The sequence below is a fragment of the Crotalus tigris genome, unplaced genomic scaffold (genome assembly GCF_016545835.1).
Source record: "Crotalus tigris isolate CLP2741 ecotype Arizona unplaced genomic scaffold, ASM1654583v1 scf7180000023713.2527936, whole genome shotgun sequence".
In the NCBI taxonomy this organism is placed as follows: domain Eukaryota; kingdom Metazoa; phylum Chordata; class Lepidosauria; order Squamata; family Viperidae; genus Crotalus; species Crotalus tigris.
In genome coordinates, this window is record NW_024100135.1 from 2,424,649 (window position 1) to 2,445,417 (window position 20,769).

Below are 20,769 nucleotides of genomic sequence, written 5' to 3' on the forward strand. Positions count from 1 at the left end.
TGGCGATCAGGCAATACAAATAGTCCTTGACGTATGACCAAAGTTGAGCCCAAAATTTCTGTTGCTAAGCAAGACATTTGTTAAGTGAGTTTGGCTCATTTTTACGATCAGTCACTAAATGAATTGTTGTAAGTCAAGGACTGCCTGTAGGTTTATTATACCAGAAGTAAAAAAATCCAAGTTCAAAACGTTACCTAACATTGGAATTCATTGAATGGCTTTGAGTTTGTCACTACCTTTAGGGTTCTGCATTTAGGTAAGGGGAAAAAAAACCACAGATGCATGTCTTTAGGATAGGTAGAACTTGATTAAAAGATTTGGGTATTCTGATGGAGTATGGGCTGAATGCATTGCAGCTACCAACAGAGCTAATGCAATGTTGAGCTGCATCAACAGAGGTACAGGTAATGCTTACTACCTGAAAGTAGTAGTAAGTTACTACTCAACTTACAAGCACAACTGAGCCCAAAATTTCTGTTGGCTAAGCAAGAGAGTGAATAAGTGAATTTTTCCCCACTTTACAATCTTTCTTGCCACAGTTGTTAAGTGAGTCACTGCAGTTAGTAATACAATTGTTAAATGAACGGCTTCCCTATTGACTTTGCTTGTAAAAAAAGGTTGTAGCAAAAGGTGATCATATGACCCAGGACACTGCAGCTAATATAAATATATGCCAGTTGCCAAGCAACTTTTGATTACATGACTGTGAGGATGCTGTAACAGTTGGATGAAAAATGGTCATAAATAACTTTTTCCAGTGTCACTATAACTTCAAATGGTCACTAATGAATGGTTGCCAGTTGAGGACTACCTGTATAGTATCCGCACTGCCACTTCAATTGTAACCTGTTTTGGTCACCACACTAAAACAATGAAGCTGGAGAAAATGGAAACAGTATAGTGACGAATGATAAAAATGGTGAAGGACTTCAAGGCTAAATTTTATCAAGAATGGGTAAAGGAACTAGGTATGCTTAACTCAAAGAAGTAAAGGCCGAGGACAACCTGATAAAAGTGTTCTAATAGTTTTCCCGTGTCACAGGAGGTATGGATTTGTTCTCTATAACTTCTATGGGTTTGACCAGAAATAATAAATTGAAACTTTAGAGCAGACATGTCAAACTTGCGACGTCATGTGACGTCACATGATGTATTGGAACTTTTCCCCCCTTGCCGTCAATAGGGTGGGTGCAGTTTCATGACATGTTGGTTTGTGGGCCAGCAGTTTGACACCCCCCTGCTTTAGAGGAAATCCAAGTTTGAAGTAACAAGAACATTTCTGATCATAAAAACTAAGTAATAAAACAATTTCCCTCCTAGAATCATAGGCGTTTCCACACTGGAAGATTTCAAATAGGTAATAATTGGACAACAATCTTGATGAAGATTCCTGTTCTGGACAACGAGCTAGTGTCCTGTCTCAGTTTTTTTATTGCTGACTCACACAAAGTTGTTATAGTAAATCACAGTTTACTGAAAGTCAAGAGATAACAGCATGCAAACCAAACAGTCTCAGATAGTTGCCTGAACAATATGTTGTCAAATAGGAATGTTCAAAAGAATAGTCCAACTGCAGTCCAAATTTCCAAGGACTGAGCCGGAGTTGTCAGTTCAGTTTCTAATATGAACAGGATTCGCATCATGCAAGAGCCGAGATCAGACATTGTTTCCAGTAAAGAGAAAATGGATCAGAGCTGCTTATTAAATCAGGCTGTAGCCAGCTGTCATCAATCAAGAGATTTACTCTCTTGCTTGGCAAGAAGCCTAATAGAACAACGTTGCTGTGCTCTTCACTCATCCAGGTGTGGGAGCCAGAGGCCTAACGTCATTAAAATTATCTGATGGTTCCAGCTGCTTCTAAGTTTAAACAGCCTCAAGTGATTCTTGGCTTTACGTCTCCTAAGATCCATAGGTTCTACTGAAGCCTCTTCTTCAGTGTCTGATCAGTTTGAGTCCTGGGCCGTGATAGTTAGATTAGACTACCTGTGTACTTGATTGGCTTGTATTATGAGAATTGTGGAGTTCTGTGGAGCAAAAGGACAATGAAGAGGATGGAGATAAGGGTTTGAAAATGAACTTCTTGGTGGTGGCCCTCACAATATAGGTCAGGGGTCTTCAAACTTGGCCCTTTTATGACTTGTGGACTTCAACTCCCAGAATTCCTCAGCCAGGCACACTGGCTGAGGAATTCTGGGAGTTGAAATCCACAAGTCATAAAAGGGCCAAGTTTGAAGACCCCTGATATAGAAGAACCTGAGGAGTCCTTGGTGCTCTCTGAACTTGCTTGTTTTCTTGCAAATGTTTCATTACCCTAACTAGGTAACATCATCAGTGCCAGTGATGTTACTAGCACTGATGATGTTACCTAGTTAGGGTAATGAAATGTCTGCATGAAAATAAGCAAGCTCAGAGAGCACCAAGGACCCTTCATTTCAACCCTGAGTAAAAAATATTCTCCTTCATTGATAGAAGAACCTGCTCTTTCAACCTATCCTTTCAACCTTTCAGCCTTTCACAAAGTTTTCAAGACCATTTTATTCTGGATAGCATTTGGGCCTTGATAGTAACAGGGCTTCCTTTTTCAAATGTTTTTGACAGACTCTTCAGTCAGTAATTTTCATTCATAGGACATAGAATAATAGAGTTGGAAGGAACCTTGGAAGTCTTCTAGTCCAACCCTCTTCTTGAGCAGGAGAGAAACCGTATACTATTTCAGAGAAATGGTCCAGTCTTTTTTTTGAAGCCTCCAGTGATGGAGCACCCACAACTTCTGAAGGCCAGCTATTCCATTGGTTGATTGTTCTCACAGTTAGGAAAATTCTCCTTAGTTCTAAGTTGCTTCTCTCCTTGGTTAGTTTGCCTCCATTGTTTCTTGTCTTTCCTTTTGATGCTTTGGAAAATAGGTTGACCCCCCTCGTCTTTGTGGTAGCCCCTCAAATATTTTTCCTTCCATTTTCGGTTTGGAGTAGGAAGATGCAAGAGAGGTAGAATTTTGTGTAAAGTTCTTTTGATTGTGTACACTGCCTATAGTCTTTGAAGAAGTAGTATGAAGACTTTTGTACAAGAAGATAATTATGTTCTTTCTTGACTGATGGATTATGTGCCATCTAATTAAGGTCAGTTCTTAGTGAACACATAAATATATTTTCTTCAGGAGAATTTCTCCCCACTTTGGTTTTTCAGATCTTTCAAAGATGCACCCATTACTGTTATAATTGAGTCCAGATAATTTTCTTAGATATATTCAAATTTCAGATTTTTTTGGTATGCTCCATTGTGTACTTCACTGTATTTCTATATCCCTAGCAGATGGTTATTCTGTTTTTTCTTCATTTTCAGCAAATAAACCCTGCTGTCAAATAATGTTTATCATTATGAAATTTCTTCTAATCTTTACCCCATATCTGTTGTCCTTACCAATACTATTATTTGACTAGAATGACATATTGCACTAGATTATTATTTGTTAAAGCATGATTTGGAATAAAATGAAACTGGCAGGTTTCACATAATCTGACAGATAAAATCTAGAGAAAAAATTGTGAGAGTTTGGTATATTACATCATGCAAGAACACTGTTTCTTTTCCCCGGAGCAATTTCTGATGCATCTCTGCAAGAATTCCTGTAATTTATTCAAAAATAATTATTAAATACTTTCTTAATCAAAACTTTTCCCAATTAAACAGAGCAAGCTTTTTTTTCCTGAGCATTTATCAGAACCATCTGGGATAACTTGTGCTACTGTGATCCAAATTTTTCTGATTATTATTGTGGTTTGTCACACAGTCAGTAGTTTAGACCAGATGTTGCAATTTTGTCTGCTTATCAAGTCCTTCCCAAGGTTAATATGTTGTGGTGTTAGAGGTATTGTCGCAGGATGTAAGCTGTCTTTTGCAATTGACTGATGGTGGATTGTCAATGTCAGTGATGCTCCAATTTAATTATTAAATTTGCTTGCTGCCCATCTTACTGCAAGACAACTTTGGGCAGCTTTCAGCCTCAAAATAAAGGCCCACACACACATACACACAAACACACATATATGTATGTATGTATGTATGTATGTATGTATGTATGTATGTATGAAATCACAATAAGATAATAATGAAAGTACAAATTGTAACTAAAACTAAAAGGTGGAGAGGAAAGAAGCAAAATGTATGTGGGGGAGGTGGGAGCTCATATTAATGTATCTGGTTTTAATCTTAGACTTTAATTCTTTTTAGTTGAATTATATCTTGAGGAATGGTATTATTGCAAAATCTCATTGGTTGAAAGGCTGAATATTATTATACTGATATGTGAAAATTGTTTCCAGTTGAAAGTTTCAGGTATGAAGAATCAGGACCACACATTAAGTTCCAGTTAAGCTGATTTATTGCTCATGAATCTACACAAGAATTTAGTCAACTCTTGGTCAACACTAAATAGGTGCTAGATAAGAGTTAACAGAATTCAAGAGGGCTGGACTTGGATTGCTTGTGGCAACATAATGACTCCAGACTAATTCCTCTCTTGACTCCCCCCCATTGTGTGTGGTCTTCTGCTTTCAGAAGGCAGTTCTAAATTTGCCAAAGCAACAAATAAAAATTAAAAATAAATACTGATTTATAATATTATTTTATTTTGTTGTAACCTGTCAAAACTGTCATGATGAAATGGGTGGCATATACACTTAATTAATAAATATGCGCATTTGTGTATATATATAATAATAATAGTAAAGTTGGAAGGGACCTTGGAGGTCATCTAGTCCAACCCCCTGCTCAGGCAGGAAACCCTATACCATTTCGGACAAATGGCTGTCCAGTCTCTTCTCAAAAACCTCCAGTGTTGGAGCATTCACTGCTTCTGGAGGCAGGTTGTTCCACTGGTTAATTGTTCTAACTGTCAGGAAGTTTCTCCTTAGTTCTGGGTTGCTTCTCTCCTTGATTAGTTTCCACCCATTGCTTCTTGTCCTGCCTTCAAATGCCTTGGAAAATAGCTTGACTCCCTCTTCTTTGGGGCAGCCTGTGAGATATTGGAACACTGCTATCATGTCCCCCCTCATCCTTCTCTTCATTAAACTAGACATACCTAATTCCAGCAACCGTTCCTTATATGCTTTAGCCTCCAGTCCCCTAATCATCTTTGTTACTCTTCACTGTACTCTTTCTAGAGTCTCAACAACTTTTTTACATCGCGATGACCAAAACTGGATGCAGTATTCCAAGTGTGGCCTTACCAAGGCATTGTAAAGTGGTATTAACACTTCACGTGATCTTGATTCTATCCCTCTGTTAATGCAGCTGCAGCGTACTGCTGGCTCATATTTAGGTGATTGTCCACTAGGACTCCGAGGTCCCGCTCACAGTTACTACTATTGAGCAAGGTACCCCCTATATTATACCTGTGCATTTGGTTTTTCTTTCCTAAATGTAGAACCTTGCTTTTTTCACCATTGAATTTCATTTTGTTAGATAGCGCCCAGTGTTCAAGTCTATCCAGATCCTTCTGTATCTTAAGCCTGTCTTCTGGCGTGTGGCTATTATGTACCTTTTAGATTTATATATAGTCTTCCTTAATTTTAATTATCTTTTCCTTTCTGCAGGTCCACTGAGGTTTCTGTCCCAGACAGACTCTGTCACAGCATTTGCAGGTGACACCGTTTTATTAAAGTGTGAAGTTGTTGGTGAACCTATGCCTACAGTCCATTGGCAGAGGAACCAAGAAGATCTACTTCTGAATCCTGGTGACACTCGAGTAGCTATTTTGCCTTCTGGATCTTTACAAATCAGTCGAATTCAAGTAGGGGACAGTGGAATCTATAGATGCCTTGCCAAAAATCCTGCCAGTTCAAGGACTGGAAACGAAGCAGAAGTCCGAGTTTTATCAGGTAAGTTATGTGTCCCTCTTATTTCTTTCCCTCTTTTGTGGAACAATTCAGGACAATTCTGCTCTGTCCTCTGCATGACAGCTCTTGGGCATTTGAAGAAAGTGCTCATACATTCTTCTCTTCCCAAGGCTAAACACACCCAGTACTTCCAACTATTCCTCATAAGATTTTCTTTCCTTATCATCTTGGTTGCTCACCTGTCCATAATAACAGAGATGGAAGGGAGCTTGAAGATCTTCTAGTCTAGCTCCCTGCTCAAGCAGAAGACAAGTGACTGTCCCATCTCTTCTTAAAAGCCTCCAGTGATGGAGCACCCATAACTGCTGATTAATTGTTCCCACTGTTAGAAAATTTCTCCTTAATTTTAGGTTGCTTCTCTCCTTGATTAGTTTCCATAAATTGTTTATTTTCTTGCCTTCTTGTGCTTCGGAGAATAGGTTGACCCCTCTCCCCTCTTCTTTGTGGCAACCCCTCAAATATTGGAAAACTGCTATCATGTCACCCCTAGTCCTTCTTCTCACCTTCAACATTTATAGTGCCTAAAACGCAATGCCTGGAACTGGATCAGTCTTCTTGATCTTCTAGAGCAATATTTTGTAACCTTGGCAACTTTAAGATGTGTAGACTTCAGCTGCCAGAATTGACTCTACACATCCTAACGTTGCCAAGTTTGAAAAACACTGCTCTGTGGGAATAGTTTTCTAAACTACCAGGCATTACAATGTTATGAACTTGAGGGCTGAGTGAATTAATATCTGCTTTTAAATTGATGCACACAAAGCTTCAGTCTCTTTTGTGGCTAAATTTCTATTTGAAGTACCAAATTAATGTCCTTCACTTTTAAAAAGCAGCATGCTTTGTATTTTATATTGAAATATGTTTATTTTGAGCCAAAAATCAGAAGTCTGATAGTACCTTTTCTGACTAGCATATTTTATTAAAAGGCACAAGCTTTGGTAAGCTACTGTGGTCTTCTCAAGTCAACTATGCACAAATGGAAACATGCTTTTCTAGAAAATTAATAAAATAAAATAAAATAAAATCTGATCTTTCAATGGCAATCTTTTGACTTGTCACATGATGTCATGCATTGATCCTGGATAAATATATATGAAATTAATTATAGTTATATTTCAGGTTGTGTCCATTGTTGAAAGTTGTGTTGGAAAAATATTAAGTAGTAAAGTAATATACAAATTGCACTCGCATTAACATATGCAAAAATGACTCAAGGCAGAAATAGATTGATTCATTTATCTCTAGCAAGTGATGCTTTGAGCTGCTTCACATTCCTGTTAAGAACCAAATGCATAAAGAACACCACAATCTATTTGGTGCAGATAAGTGTGGAACATATTATTTTTTCATGTAGAAGATAATGTGCAATTACAAAGTGTTTAGATATACATTATGCAGCATGTTATTGCTGAATGTCCCATGTGCTATGGCTTAATTCTGCATTGAAAAATGTTCTTGCTAAGACAACTATTTTTTTATACCTGCCCTTGTTGGGCAATTGCTTCATTTTATTTAGTTGTGATTTTATTTCTGCTTTAACTATCAGTGAGTTTCATTGTTCATTTTTGCATTTTATAAATCACTTTCTTTTGGGAGTGCAACTTCAGCAGGAAAAATGCCCTAAATAAACAGACTTTTGAAATTACTGTAATAAACAACCCATATATAGTACATGCTGAATTCTACCATACATTGCTTTCTTTTAGGGTAAGCATATACTTATATAGAACTATGCAACTTTAGAATTGTCATATTTGCATGTGTGTGTATGTGGCTGCATGTATTTGAAATGATTCACACTGAAGCAGAAAATAAATGTTTGGTGGAGTGAGTGGTTGTTGTGTGGAAAAGTTGGTTAGAAGACACAATGCTTAGGAATGTAGGACACCAGAAGAGGTTATTTATCAGTTAATTCACGTCAGAGCATGCACAGTTTTATTGCACTGAGATAACCCAGGAGAAAGCACAGTAAACAATAGTCTATATTAAATGGTGGTTTATCATATACTATCTACAACAGACATGTCAAACACAAGGCCCGGGGGCCGGATGCGGCCCACAAAGTGGTTTCACGTGGCCCGCAAAGCCATCCTGGAAACAGTGAGGGAACGCCCCCCACTGCCTTGGCCCTGGCCCAGGCCAGCTGGGAGCCAATGTACAATTGTGTGGTGGCCATCTATGCTGAAACACATTCAGTCTTAGCTCCACAAGGCCATCTAGAAATAGCAAGGAACCAGCCCCTGCCATGTCGGCCCCGCCCCCTGGGTGCATGCTGGGGAGGTGTCATCCTTTATGAGGAATGAAGAAATGGACCATGCCTTGGTGCTTGCCCGGGTCCCACCACCTTCTGCCAGAGACCCTCAGATCTGTCCCACTCCTGCCCAGGCCCCTAGAAGCACCCTTGACATGAACAATGTAGAGCTGGCCACGCCCACCCAGTAGGCCACATCCACCCTGGCCATACCCACCTGGCCCCCGAGGGCAACTGCAATGCTGATGGGCCCTCAATGAAATTTAGTTTGACACCTCTGATCTACAATATCATACACCAGGGACAATATATATACACGTGTTAATACAGCAATCTCCAACACACAGCAGTTACAGCAGGAAACAGAAGAGAGGAGCACACATCTGCGGAGCCTTCCCTTTTATATAGAGGCTCTTAAAGAGACATAGACCCTGCTGAGTCATTCCCAACATTACATCATACATCTCACATTACATCAGCTGGTTAGCTTCTAAATCATTTCCTTAATAGTTCATTACTGTGTTCTCTGACTGGATGTCTCCAGATTGTTGCTTGATACTTTGATCTGGGCTGAGCTTGGACCATCTGCATGAAGAGTCTGAGCATTGTTTTCTGAACACTGCTCTCTTAGTAATTCTTTGCTTCAGAATTACCTGGTTGATTCTGGAGATTCTCAGTCATCCAGGTCATGGTTGTCTCAATGATGAACTGATGAACCGTCTTGGATGAGAAGTGAAATGTCTTCTTCCTCAAAAAAAAAAAAACAGTTTTCTTTTGAAAAAAGCATCTTTGAGAGATTACCTGGTTGAGCTTTCCATTTTAAGGACACCATCTATAACTCCATCCTACCCATCTTTATGGTGCTAGATCAAGAAGATGGTACAGATGTGCCCTCAGCCTCCATGAAGTGATAGGTTTGTTATGAAGACAAATGACCTATCAGGTGAAAAGACCATTACATACTAAAAATTCTGTAAAAAATATTAGTTGTGGTTGCAACATTGGAAAATGAAATGGATGCTTATGTACTTCCTAAAGAGCCAAGAAAAAGTGAACCAAAGAAAGAGGACCCAAAAAAAAATTCACAGCTGACTTCCAGACTGATCAGGCCTATATGAGATTTGTGTCTGGGAGGACCCATCTATTAGCAACACAGAATATTGTGATGCACAGCCATCTCCTGGTTCACGAGTTGGAGAGGACAAAGGACACATTTAGCTTTTGTGGGGCTTTCCAAGGATCAATTTAAAAAAAAATTAAGAACTAAGACAAAGGAGAGTTTTGATTTATAGGTAATCGTCAATGAATATGTAAAGCATTGCATGTTTCAATGGGCAAGGAACTTTGGATATAATGTAATGCTTGAACAATGAGAGAAGATGTGAACAAAAGGTTTAAAATTTACACTAAATTATAATTTAAAAGAAAAATTTTATAAGGTGATTTATCCCCGGTATTTAACACCAGACAAGCTGTCAAGAAAGTACAAAGATATTTCAAATGAATGTTGGAAATGCAAAAGTAAAGAAGGGATCTTTTATCACTTATGGTGGACATGTGATAAAGCAGAGAAATATTGGAGTAGGATTCACATCCTAATACAGAAAATTATCAAAGTGAATATAAAGATAAAATCAGAAACTTTTCTTTGCCCAAAAATGAAATGGCTCTTTGATTCCCACAATGGATGAATGGCTGCAAAAGTTGATGGAGTTAGCAAAGATGGGTAAACTGACTGCTTTGACATATATATATATATATATATATATATATATATATATATATATATATATATATATATATATATATATATTTCACCATTGAATTTGCTTGTTGGAAGACAGCTGGGAAGGTTGCAGATGGAGATCACATAAACTCAGGATGCTGCAGCCATCCTGAACACATGCCAGTTGCCAAACATTTTGATTTCTTTAATTTAAAATGCACCTGATTTCTTCAAATCTTGGGAAGCATAATTTTGAGCAGACAATCGGAGCAAAATTTCAAAATTTGATAGAAACAGCCAAAGTGCCTGGATGGATCTCAGCCTTCCACTCCGAAAGAACAGGTGTGTGCAAAAGACAAGTAAACCATCTGTGGTTAGTAAACAGAAAAATACTCAGATTCACCAGTGTTGTAGTTCAGAAAAACAAAGAAAAGCTTTTTAAAACTGATGACAATAAGCTTCATACAAATAAACAATAGAAGCTTAGAATTGTTCATGTGAAAGTTTTCATTCTTCACTTTTCCATAATAACCTTGCATTCAGTTACTATTTAACTTCAACCTGTAATCTAGCAAGGGAAAATGTCCTTCCTTCCTTCCTTCCTTCCTTCCTTCCTTCCTTCCTTCCTTCCTTCCTTCCTTCCTTCCTTCCTTCCTTCCTTCCTTCCTTCCTTCTCTCCCTCCCTCCCTTGTATTAGAATGCTAATACAATTCCAAGGCAATCAGTGGTGGAAAAATGAAGAAAATCTTGTTAACTTATTTATTGTTTAACATTCAAGAGCCAATTAGCTTTTTAGATGATTCAGTTCTATGGATAAATTGAACGTGGCTGTGTGTGAAGTTATAAAAAAATAACTGTAAGGCAGCATTGAAAAAAATTGGTACTCTGTCATTAAAACAAAGCAAGACACAACAGGCTTTGCTTTTAAAAGCCTGATGGTTGTTAAGCAACGGCTACATAAAAAAAAAAAGTAGAAATTAAAACGTCACACCTCCTTAAGCACCACTTAAACTAGCCCAACCCCAGTCAGTTCAGGAAGATTGCATTCTCATTGAGGAGAATTGCTTTAGTGTGTTCAAAGGCAAAAGAATAATCAATTAGATGAAATCAATTCCCTGGGTTTTGCTTTCAGCATTGTGGCTTTGCAGGCTGAAACTCCTTTTGAACACATGATGCACCCAATCTTTGCCCGCTTCGCCCTCTAATGCACATGCAGTGTTCATCAATTTATTACAGAGTAAAACTAATAATGGTGGAATGAATAATAAATCCAAACCACCAAAAATGTTGGTCAGCATGATACAAAAAAAGATGCTGAAACTTAGAGAGCAATGACGATGATTAGGGATGAAGGCTAAAACAAATGATGAATGGTTTCAGAAATTGGGTATGTCTAGTCCAGGGCTTTTCAACCTTTTCACCCATTGTACCACTTTTAGGATATGGCACTATCCGAATACCACCAGTCGCCTAGCAAGGTGACAAAAACTTGATGACCAAAAATAAAAGAAAAAAAAAGAAAGGAAAAAAGTGATAAAGTACAGGTAGTCCTCGACTTGCAACAGTTCACTTAATGACTGTTCGAAGTTACAATGGCACTGAAAAAAAGTGCCCCCCAAGCCACAGCCGAGCAAGACACCTGCCTGCCCACCCAGTGGCGCTCTTCCTCCTGTTTGAGGTTTCCATTGTTGTGAGCATTTCTGTTGGGGATTGGCAATGAAGGTGGGGTGGGGGGGAGTTTGGTTTTTATTCTCCCCATTGGCTGGATGGTTGCAGCAGGTTTTGGTCACTTCACATGGCCCTGGGACACTGTGACTGTCATAAATATGAGTCAGTTGCCAAGCATCTGAATGTAAATCACAAGACCCTGGAGATGCTGCAACATTCCAGCTGATTGGCACTTCTTCTGGGCTCAGCAGAAGCACCAGGATCAGCGCTGAGCTCCAGCTGGAGCCTGGCGCTGATGCTGGTGCTTCCACTGAGTCCTGACAGCCCCAAAGAAGCGCCGATCAGCTAGAAAGTAGCACTGATGTTGGTGCTTCTGCTGAGCCCTGACAGCCCTGCAGCTCCAGCCATCTCTCGCTCAGGCTTGTGCGGTGCTGCCACCGGTTCAGCTCATTCCTTTCCTCCGCTACCACTTTTCTAGGATGGTTGCATACCACCTGCCAGGTGCCAATGTACCACAGGTAGTACCCGTATCACTGGTTGAAAAGCCCTGATCTAGTCTAACAAAGAGGAGGACTAGGGGTGACATGATAGCAATCTTCCAATATTTTAGGGGCTATCACAGAGAAGAGGGGGTCAACTTATTCTCCAAAGCCCTTGGAAGAAGTAATGGATGGAAGATCATTAAAGAGAAATCCAATTTAGAACTAAGGAGAAATTTCCTGACAGTGAGAATTATTAATCAGTGGATTAATTGTGGGTGCTCCACTGCTGGAGGTTTTCAAGAAGAGATTGGACAGTCATTTGTGTGAAATGGTATAGAGCAGGGGTGCCAACCTCCAGTCCATAGCCCGGTACTGGGCTGTGGCCTTTTGTGAACCAGGCCATGCAAATGGCAGTGAGCTCTTGAGTGCTTGACCTGGAAAGAGCTGGTATAGAGTATCCTGCTTGAACGGGGCTGGACTAGAAGACATCCAAGGCCCCTTCCAAATGTGCTATTCTGTTATTCTGTTAATCCATATTTTGAGGGTCAGTTTATTTTCCTTAGTAGTGAGAAAGTTCCAGAGATGCAATAGTTAAGCTGGATTGATTCTTTTTGAAAGGAATTCAACTGACATTTTAAAAGAGATTACTGAGGTAATAATTGCCCTATTTCTCCCCCCTCTTTCTGGTTACTGGAGATAATTTAAACAAGCTTAATATTCCAGTACTCCAACTTTAGCTCAATTGTATTACAATGAATTCATGTTTGCAGTTTTTCGTTTCACAGGAGGTCAGTGACTGACTTCACTTACAGCTTTCTATGAAGACTATAATTTTAGATTATCCTTTGGCCATGCTTGATCAAAATTTGGGTTTGAAAAAAGATTGTTGATAACCCCCTATTGATCCACTGTTGTCTCTCCTTGGGAACCAAGTAGGCAAATTAATAGTCAGAAAATATGACTCATTAGAATTAACCCAAGAGGAGTAAGAGAAATCTCTCTGTATGTGAAAAGAATAATAACTAACATTTGTGATTCAGAAGAACTTAGAATCACTTGAATTCTAAGTATTTTAGGGTTACATAATGTGGGATTAATTTGTCCACCAATATTTAATATCAAAGAGAAACAAAACAAACAAACAAACAAAAATAGTGCAAGCTGTATCAAAGGTCGTATTTAAAATCAAATAAAGGTAATCTTCGACTTACAACTATTCATTTAGTGACTGTTCAAAATTACAATGGCATTGAAAAAAGTGACTTATGACTGGTCCTACCCTTACAACTGTTGCAACATCTTCCTGGACATGAGATGCTGGGCAACTGATATGAATATATGATGATTGCAGCATCCACTGATTGCATGATCGCCAATTCCTAGCTGATTTCTGACAAGGAAAGTCAATTCACTTAATGACTGCCTGATTCATTTGACAACTGCCTTGCTTAGCCATGGAAATTCGAGTCACAAATCTGATCATAAGTTAAGAACCACTTGTGGTAAATCCTAGAATCCAAATAACATCGGCATGTCTTCAATATTTCAAGTTGCAGTCAAGTAGAAATGAATTAGACAAAGAACAGTGGTAACAGATTTTTAAGATGCAAGTAGTCCATAACTTATGACTATTTATTTAAGAACTGTTCAAAGCCCTGAAAAAAAGTAACTTTCTAGTAACACTTAGGATTGTCCCAGGGTCCCTATTGTCATTTAATCACAATTCAGGCCCTTGAGAACTGGCAAGTATTTATGAGGGTGGCTGCATCGTGGGGTCAAATGGTCTCTATCTGCAACCTTTCTAGAAGGCTTCCCACAAGCCATGTCAATGAGGAAGTCAAGTTTGCTTAACGACCACTTGAGTCACTTAACAAATGACTCACCTAATGACAGCATCACTTAGCCATGGAAGAATTTTGGTTATATGTTGAGAACAACCTGTATACTATCTGTTCCTCTCCATCACTTTCATTATGAAAAACATTTGTAACATGAATTGTGCTCCTTTCTAGGGCCAGATGGGCATGAATTAGAGAGAAAAAGACAGATCGGGACTCCTGTATGCTATCTCAGCCTATATTGATTATCCATCTTCATCTCAAAGTGCCCTAATGTGCCAAAGGGCATTTTGCACAGATGGCAGCAGCAAGAAAGGTCCCTTGGTCTCTGTCATCCTCACTAAGAGAAGTTCAAGTATTAAGATAACTGAATAATCTCAGTATGTAAACACTGATCTCAAAACAGCAAACAATTGCAGAAACAAAGTGTTTTGGAGGCATTTCTGATAGTTCCATAACAGAATAACAAAATGGCAGAATTGAAAGATGCCTTGGAGTTCTTCTCATCCAGGGGTCCTCAACCCCCGGTCTGTGGACCAGTACCAGGCCGCAGCATGCCAGCAACTGGTCTGCACAAACAAGCAAAGCCCCATCCGTGGGATGCAGGCAGCACACAAAACCACGCACTCTCCGGTCCGTGGAAAAACCTTTCTCCATGGAACCGGTCCCTGGTGCCCAAAAGGTTGGGGACCTCTGTTCAAGTCCAACTACCTGCTCAAGCAGGAGACCCTTTACCATTTCAGAGAAACGGTTGTCCAGTCTCTTCTTAAAAGCCTCCAGTGTTGGAGCTCCCACATCTTCTAGAGGCAAATCTTTTCACTGATTAATTGTTCCAACCATCAAGAAATTTCTCCTTAGCTCTAGGTTGGTTCTTAAAAATGTATACACTGTAAAGAGATAAATTATATACTTACATTATTTTGGAAAAGTAAAAGAAGAACTCTGCTAGATCAACTTTTGTTGATTGTTCCCATAGTGTACAATTAGATGTCAGTGGGAAGCCTGCACACACCTCCCTTCTGTTAATGTTTCCTAGCAACTGGCATTCATCACGACACAGAATTGATAAGTATTTCTTTCTAACTAGTTATGATTATAGATTTATATGAAAGTATTTAAGGGATGTTGCTAACCATATGGGGATACTTTTTTCCTTTGCTCTAAATTAATAAGATGTTTTCCCCAAGGAATGATTTGTAAATTTCCCTAATTTTAGTTTAACTGGCTCCCCCCCCCCTTTTTTTTTTTCCTTTAATTGGCTGTGTCAGATTTACTAGGCTGGCTGAATTGCCTCTGAAATTGGTCTGAATGCAAATATGACTATAAATAACAAGTCAGAAGGTGAAAAGAAATGAACATAGACACCGACATGCATTGTTTATCAATGCGTCACCATAGCATGGAATTATTCACAGCAAAGTTATAAGAATAATAGAGTAATAAGAGACAAAAAGAAAAGCTGTCACAAAAAGTGCTGATTCCCCTGCCCTCCCTATTGTGTGTATTGGTTTGTGGCCCAGTGTGGTTTTTAGTCTGCTCCTTATTAGATAAATTTGCACTTCTGTGATCAGAATTACAGGATTAGTAGGGTTGCTTTTTCTTTGCTTAAAAAACAGAGAGTGCAGACCAGAGTCACAGCAAGAAGCTTAAGGGACCAGCTAATGTGTTTTGAATGCACTTGAGGTTAGGGATGGATCATTCAATCAATCAGAATACAGCTGGAAGGGACCTTGGAAGTCCTCTAGTCCAACCCCCTACACCAGCCATGTCAAACTCGCGACGTCACATGACGTCGCGTGACGTATTGGGACGGTTTTGCCACTGACGGCAAAGGAGTGGGCGCGGCTTCCGGATGATGACGCATCCGGCCGTGGGCTGGCAGTTTGACACTCATGCCCTACACCATTTCAGTCAAATGGTTTTCCAATCTCTTCTTAAAATCTCAAATGTTGGAGCACCCACAATTTCTGGAAGCAAGCTGTTCCATTGGCTAATGGTTCTCACTGTTAGGAAGTTTCTCCTTAATTCTGGGTTGCTTCTCTCTTTGATCAGTTTCCATCCATTATTTCTTGTCCTGCCCTCTGGTGCTTTGGAAAATAAATTGATATTCCTATAGTAGGTTTTACTTTATATTTTTGGATAGGATTGGAGATGGCAGTATTGCTCAGAAGGTTAAGTGAAAAATTTGGCACTTGTGAGTAGGAAGCTCTGTCCCATCTGAATCACTTTAGACTAGAGTTTGTCAACCTTAGCAACTTTAAGATATATGGGAGTTGAAGTCTACATATCTTAAAAATTGTCAAGATTGAGAAACCTGTTCCAGACTTTGAAGTCACCCCCAAAAAGCAGAGGACTGATTTATAACCATAGTTGGGGTGAGAATTTTCATTCCTAAACAAGGCAGTTGTTAAATAACTCATACCTGCTATTTTTTTCTTTCTGGAAAATACCTGACCCTGAAGCTTTTATTTACTTTATTTAAGTTTATTTTATTCTTTTTAGTTACTCTTTTGAGCCCTTTCTGGCAGACAACAGGGCTTGCTTTGCTCAGTCCCAGACTTGAGCCCTTCTGCTAAACCTCTCTGCTATCTTGTCTGTCCTTCAGTTGGAACCCACACAAAGGCACTCTGGCTGATAACACTCATGGAGAATCTTACCCTCCATGAGCAATGGGTGACAACACTCATGGAGATAAACTGAAAATAGCAATAGCAATAGCACTTAGACTTATATGCTGCTTCACAGCGCTTTACAGCCCTCTCTAAGAGTCAGTATATTACTCCCAACAATCTGCGTCCTCAGTGTACTGACCTGGGAAGGATGGAAGGCTGAGTCAACCTTGAGCTGGTGAGAACTGAACTGCTGGCAGCCAGCAGTCAGCAGAAGTAGCCTGCAGGACTGCATTCATACCACTGCACCACCATAGCTCTCCAAAGCCCAATAACCAAGGGTATTAATAATATACTGTACCAAGACCATCTCAGTTGCTTCTCATCTGCATGTTTTCTTGTTCTATTTTTTCTGTTCCCTTTGGGTAGATACTGTAGAGCAGGCCTGTATACCTAATTGCTCAAAAGGATGCAAATACAAGTAGATTAATAGGTACCACTTGGGTGGGAAGGTAACAGCATTCCATGTATCTTTGGCATATAACCAGACACCTCTTATGACCATTGCTGGTAGAAAGATTGAGGATTATCATGTATTTATTTTGGCTGCAGGCAGTTTAAGAGTACAACCATAAGAATTACCACCATTTGAGAATAACAACAAACCTTTATAAATCAAGTTACTTGTAATATGACTGTTACTATAATATTAAGCCATTACGATCTTTAAGCTAAAGTTGTCCCTATTAAAATGAAGACTATAAGAGCTGAAATAGAATAGAATACACAATGGAATAACTGCAGAATTGTTAGAATTGAGCCACAAAGAAAAAGGTAAAGATTTCCACTATCCAGTTGTGTGCAACTCTAAGGGGTGGTGTTCATCTCCTTTTCTTAGCTGAAGGAGCCAGCGTTGTCTGAAGACATTTCCATGGTCATGTGGCCAGCATGTCTGTTACCTTCCCACCAAAGTGGTACCTATTTATCTACTTGCATTTGCATGCTTTCGAATTGCTAGGTGGGCAGGAGCTGTAGCAAGTAACAAGAGCTCACCCCGTCATGCAGCACTTGGTCTTGAACTCGGGCTGTCAACTTTCCAGTTGACAAGACATCACGTTACAATGCATACATAAAAATATAGGAACAATGGTCGACTTGTTTATTTATTAATTATCCTAGATCAAATATAATTAAAACATGACATGTCAACTGTATAATTAAATTTCTCTTTTGCAAAATTGCCTAAGGAGGAGTATGGTACTTAGCTCTGAATAACAGTTTGCAGAGCTGAGGAAGGTCAAGTGATAATAAAAACTTTGCAAGTGCTTTATATGTTATCTACTTCTTCATATTGCTGGATATTTGGCTGCTTTTTTCTGATATTTCATGACTGCCATCCTTTGATTGTTTAGCTCATTGCATCCCAAGAAAAACATAAATCTTCCTGTGAATTTATAGATAGTTAAGTACTTCACTGTCTTTGTTTTTAAGGTGTAATCATACCATTTTTTTTATAGAAGCAATGAAGTTTGTCTTCATGATAAAAAAATATAATTCTTGAGCCAATAAAAAATTATATCCTCACCTTTGTTTAGGATACCCCGGTTTCTAATTAAAATTCAATATAATGTTGACACTAGAAAAACAAATTGTGAGATCTCTTAAATGTTTCATAGAATTGTTCTCAATTGTTTGAATCAAACAAATATCTAAGTCAAAGAAGGCTACAAATAAGGCAGACATAAAATTTTTAAACATACTTTGTCTATTAACTGATATATATTAAATAAAGGTAAAGGTTTCATCTGTCCAGTCACCTTTGACTCTAAGGGTTAGTGCTCATCTCTGTTTCTTAGCTGAGGGAGCCAGCATTGTCCGATGACATTTTCCGTGGTCATGTGATCAGCATGACTATATGCCAAGATGCATGGAACATTGTTACCTTCCCACCTAAGTGGTACCTATTTATCTACTTGTATTTGCATACTTTTGAACTGATAGGTGGTCAGGAGCTGGAGTAGGAATGGGAGCTCAGCCCATCTTGTGGCGGTGCTCGGATCTCGAACCTTTTAAGCTGACAAACTCAGCATCTTTAATTGCTGAGCCATTGTGCCATTGTGCCTCCAGAACTGCTAAATACCCTTCTCTAAATTCCGCCTCTTTGTCCCCAGGTATATTTTCTGATTTTAGCTAAGTTAATAATTTGTGGCTGAGATCCTTTGCATGCATTTTCCAACTAGATTAAGATATCAATAGAATGATAATTAGCTGGATTATTATTATTTTTTGTACCTCATTTGCTATATCTTAATCTTTGGGATTTTGGGCCTGCACAATTTACATGAGTGAATGAAGATGGGTGTGTATGTTTATGTGTGTGTGTGTGTCACTATTCATCATTCACAACTTGTTATTTTATTAATTCAGATAGTACGGGTAGTGCTAGACTTATGAACACAATTTGGACCGAATCATTTGTCATTAAGCAATGCATTACATGACTGTACCTGATTTTATAACCCTTTTTGCCATTGCTGTTAAATGAATCATTGAAATTGTTAAGCAAGGCATCACATGAATATGTCTTGCAATCTCCTGCTGGCTTTCCTCTTGATTTAGCTTATTGGAAGTCATTTGGGAAGGTCACACATGGAAATCACATGATCCTGGGACTGTCAACATCCAGCTCGAGAATCCAAATAAAACTCCAGGTTCTTTCCATTTCTGAAAATCTTACTATTTATTGAATACGTGGCATGGTAATGTTGAAGCAAAACTAACTCTGAGGTTCCCAGATATCAGTTCATAGAATTAAACAATAATTTCTCCGGCCAACCCCCCACCCTCTTACATAGCCCATGTAAACAATTTCACTTTGTTATGGGAACCATCTACTTCTTCTCCACACCTGCTACAGTGTCCTTGGAAATGGTTCAGGCTCTCACAGTCTTCAGTGGAATCATAGAGGTTTCGTTTCTCCATCTAACACCCATTCTAAAGCAATACCTCCCCCCTTACTCTAATGCAAGTCAAAACAAAGAGGCATGTAACTGCCAAACTTTCATTCTTGATAGAGACACTGCAACCATTGTAAGCGTGAGCTGTTTGCCAAGCACTTGGGTTGCAATCATGGGACCACAGGGGCACTCCTATAGTCATAAGTGTGAGGATTGAGCATAAATCGCTTCTTTCCGTGCTATCATAACTTCAAAAGTCATTAAACAAATGGTTGTAAGTCAAAGATTACGTGTACTGTGTCATTGCCTGTCTTCATTGAAGCAATCAATGTCACAATCTCAGATACAAGTGCCACCCAACCTGGCAAAGGATCTGCCTCAAAAAGAGGCTGCAAGAATTCCACAAGCCAGGCTCTCCGTGATTTTCCTACCTTGATTGTATATAGAAGGCTGATGGAGGATCTTTTTACACTTTATTTAATTATTAAAAAGCTTCTCAAAGCCTACCAAGCCACTTTTGCGTTATCTGTGCACTTCTCTGGATATAAACTCCTTCAGTACCCTTATATAAGCTAAAAAGTATTCTTCCTCAAAGCTGAAAATTTCACAGCAAGTTAGTTTTCTTCTCGTGGAAAAAACAAAGTAAAATCTTTTTTTTTACATCAAAATTATGGAATTAATGATTGCATACACACACATTTTGTTATAGGATTAGCTAAAAATGTGGAGAGAAATTGAACAGCATCACCTAGAACTCTGAATGGCTTGTAGTTGGGACATCTATTTAGCATGTCAGTAGTATTTTGTCTATTCATGCATTCTTGTGCTTGCTTCTCTTTTCCCTGTCTTCCATTGCCTTAATTCAACGGCTGTCCCTTCTCTGCTTTCATTTCAACCAACGAATGATATCTAGAGAGTTCTCAAAGTATGGATTCAACAGGATAAATTGCATTAATGCAAATAACTAACATAATAAAGTGATTTTTTTAACCTTGCCACTAGTCAAAACAGTCCTGTATTTGATCATATATTTGATGAAAATATGAGCTATTGGAGATCCCAGTAAGGATGTTATTATCCCGTTTCCACCTTATTGCTTTAGACTTTCGCTTATCACATATTTTGACAGTGCAAAGTCAGGCCGGAATTTCCATCATGACAAGAGAGAGAGAGAGAAAAAAAAAATCACATTCCACAAAGGGTCCCTCCACTATGGTTAGACACCATAACAGATTCTGTTTATTGAGAGATGAGTATCACTTTAATGAGAGATTTCTTCATCCGGGTTCCAGAAGCTTCTCTTTGACTGAGGGATTAATAATGCCACACCCAAGGCCTCAAAGG

General features: G+C 38.9%; 1 protein-coding gene across 1 annotated transcript in view; it reads left to right on the plus strand.

The window, feature by feature from the left end:
• The window catches only part of LOC120297838 (netrin receptor DCC-like), a gene marked incomplete at its 3' end in the record, with an annotated part of 141,200 nt that overhangs the window by 107,178 nt on the left and 13,253 nt on the right, over positions 1-20,769 (plus strand). Inside the window, exon 3 of the mRNA XM_039320942.1 lies at positions 5,592-5,876. Within this exon, the coding sequence (XP_039176876.1) occupies positions 5,592-5,876 (285 nt within the window). The remainder of the gene's footprint in view (positions 1-5,591; positions 5,877-20,769) is intronic.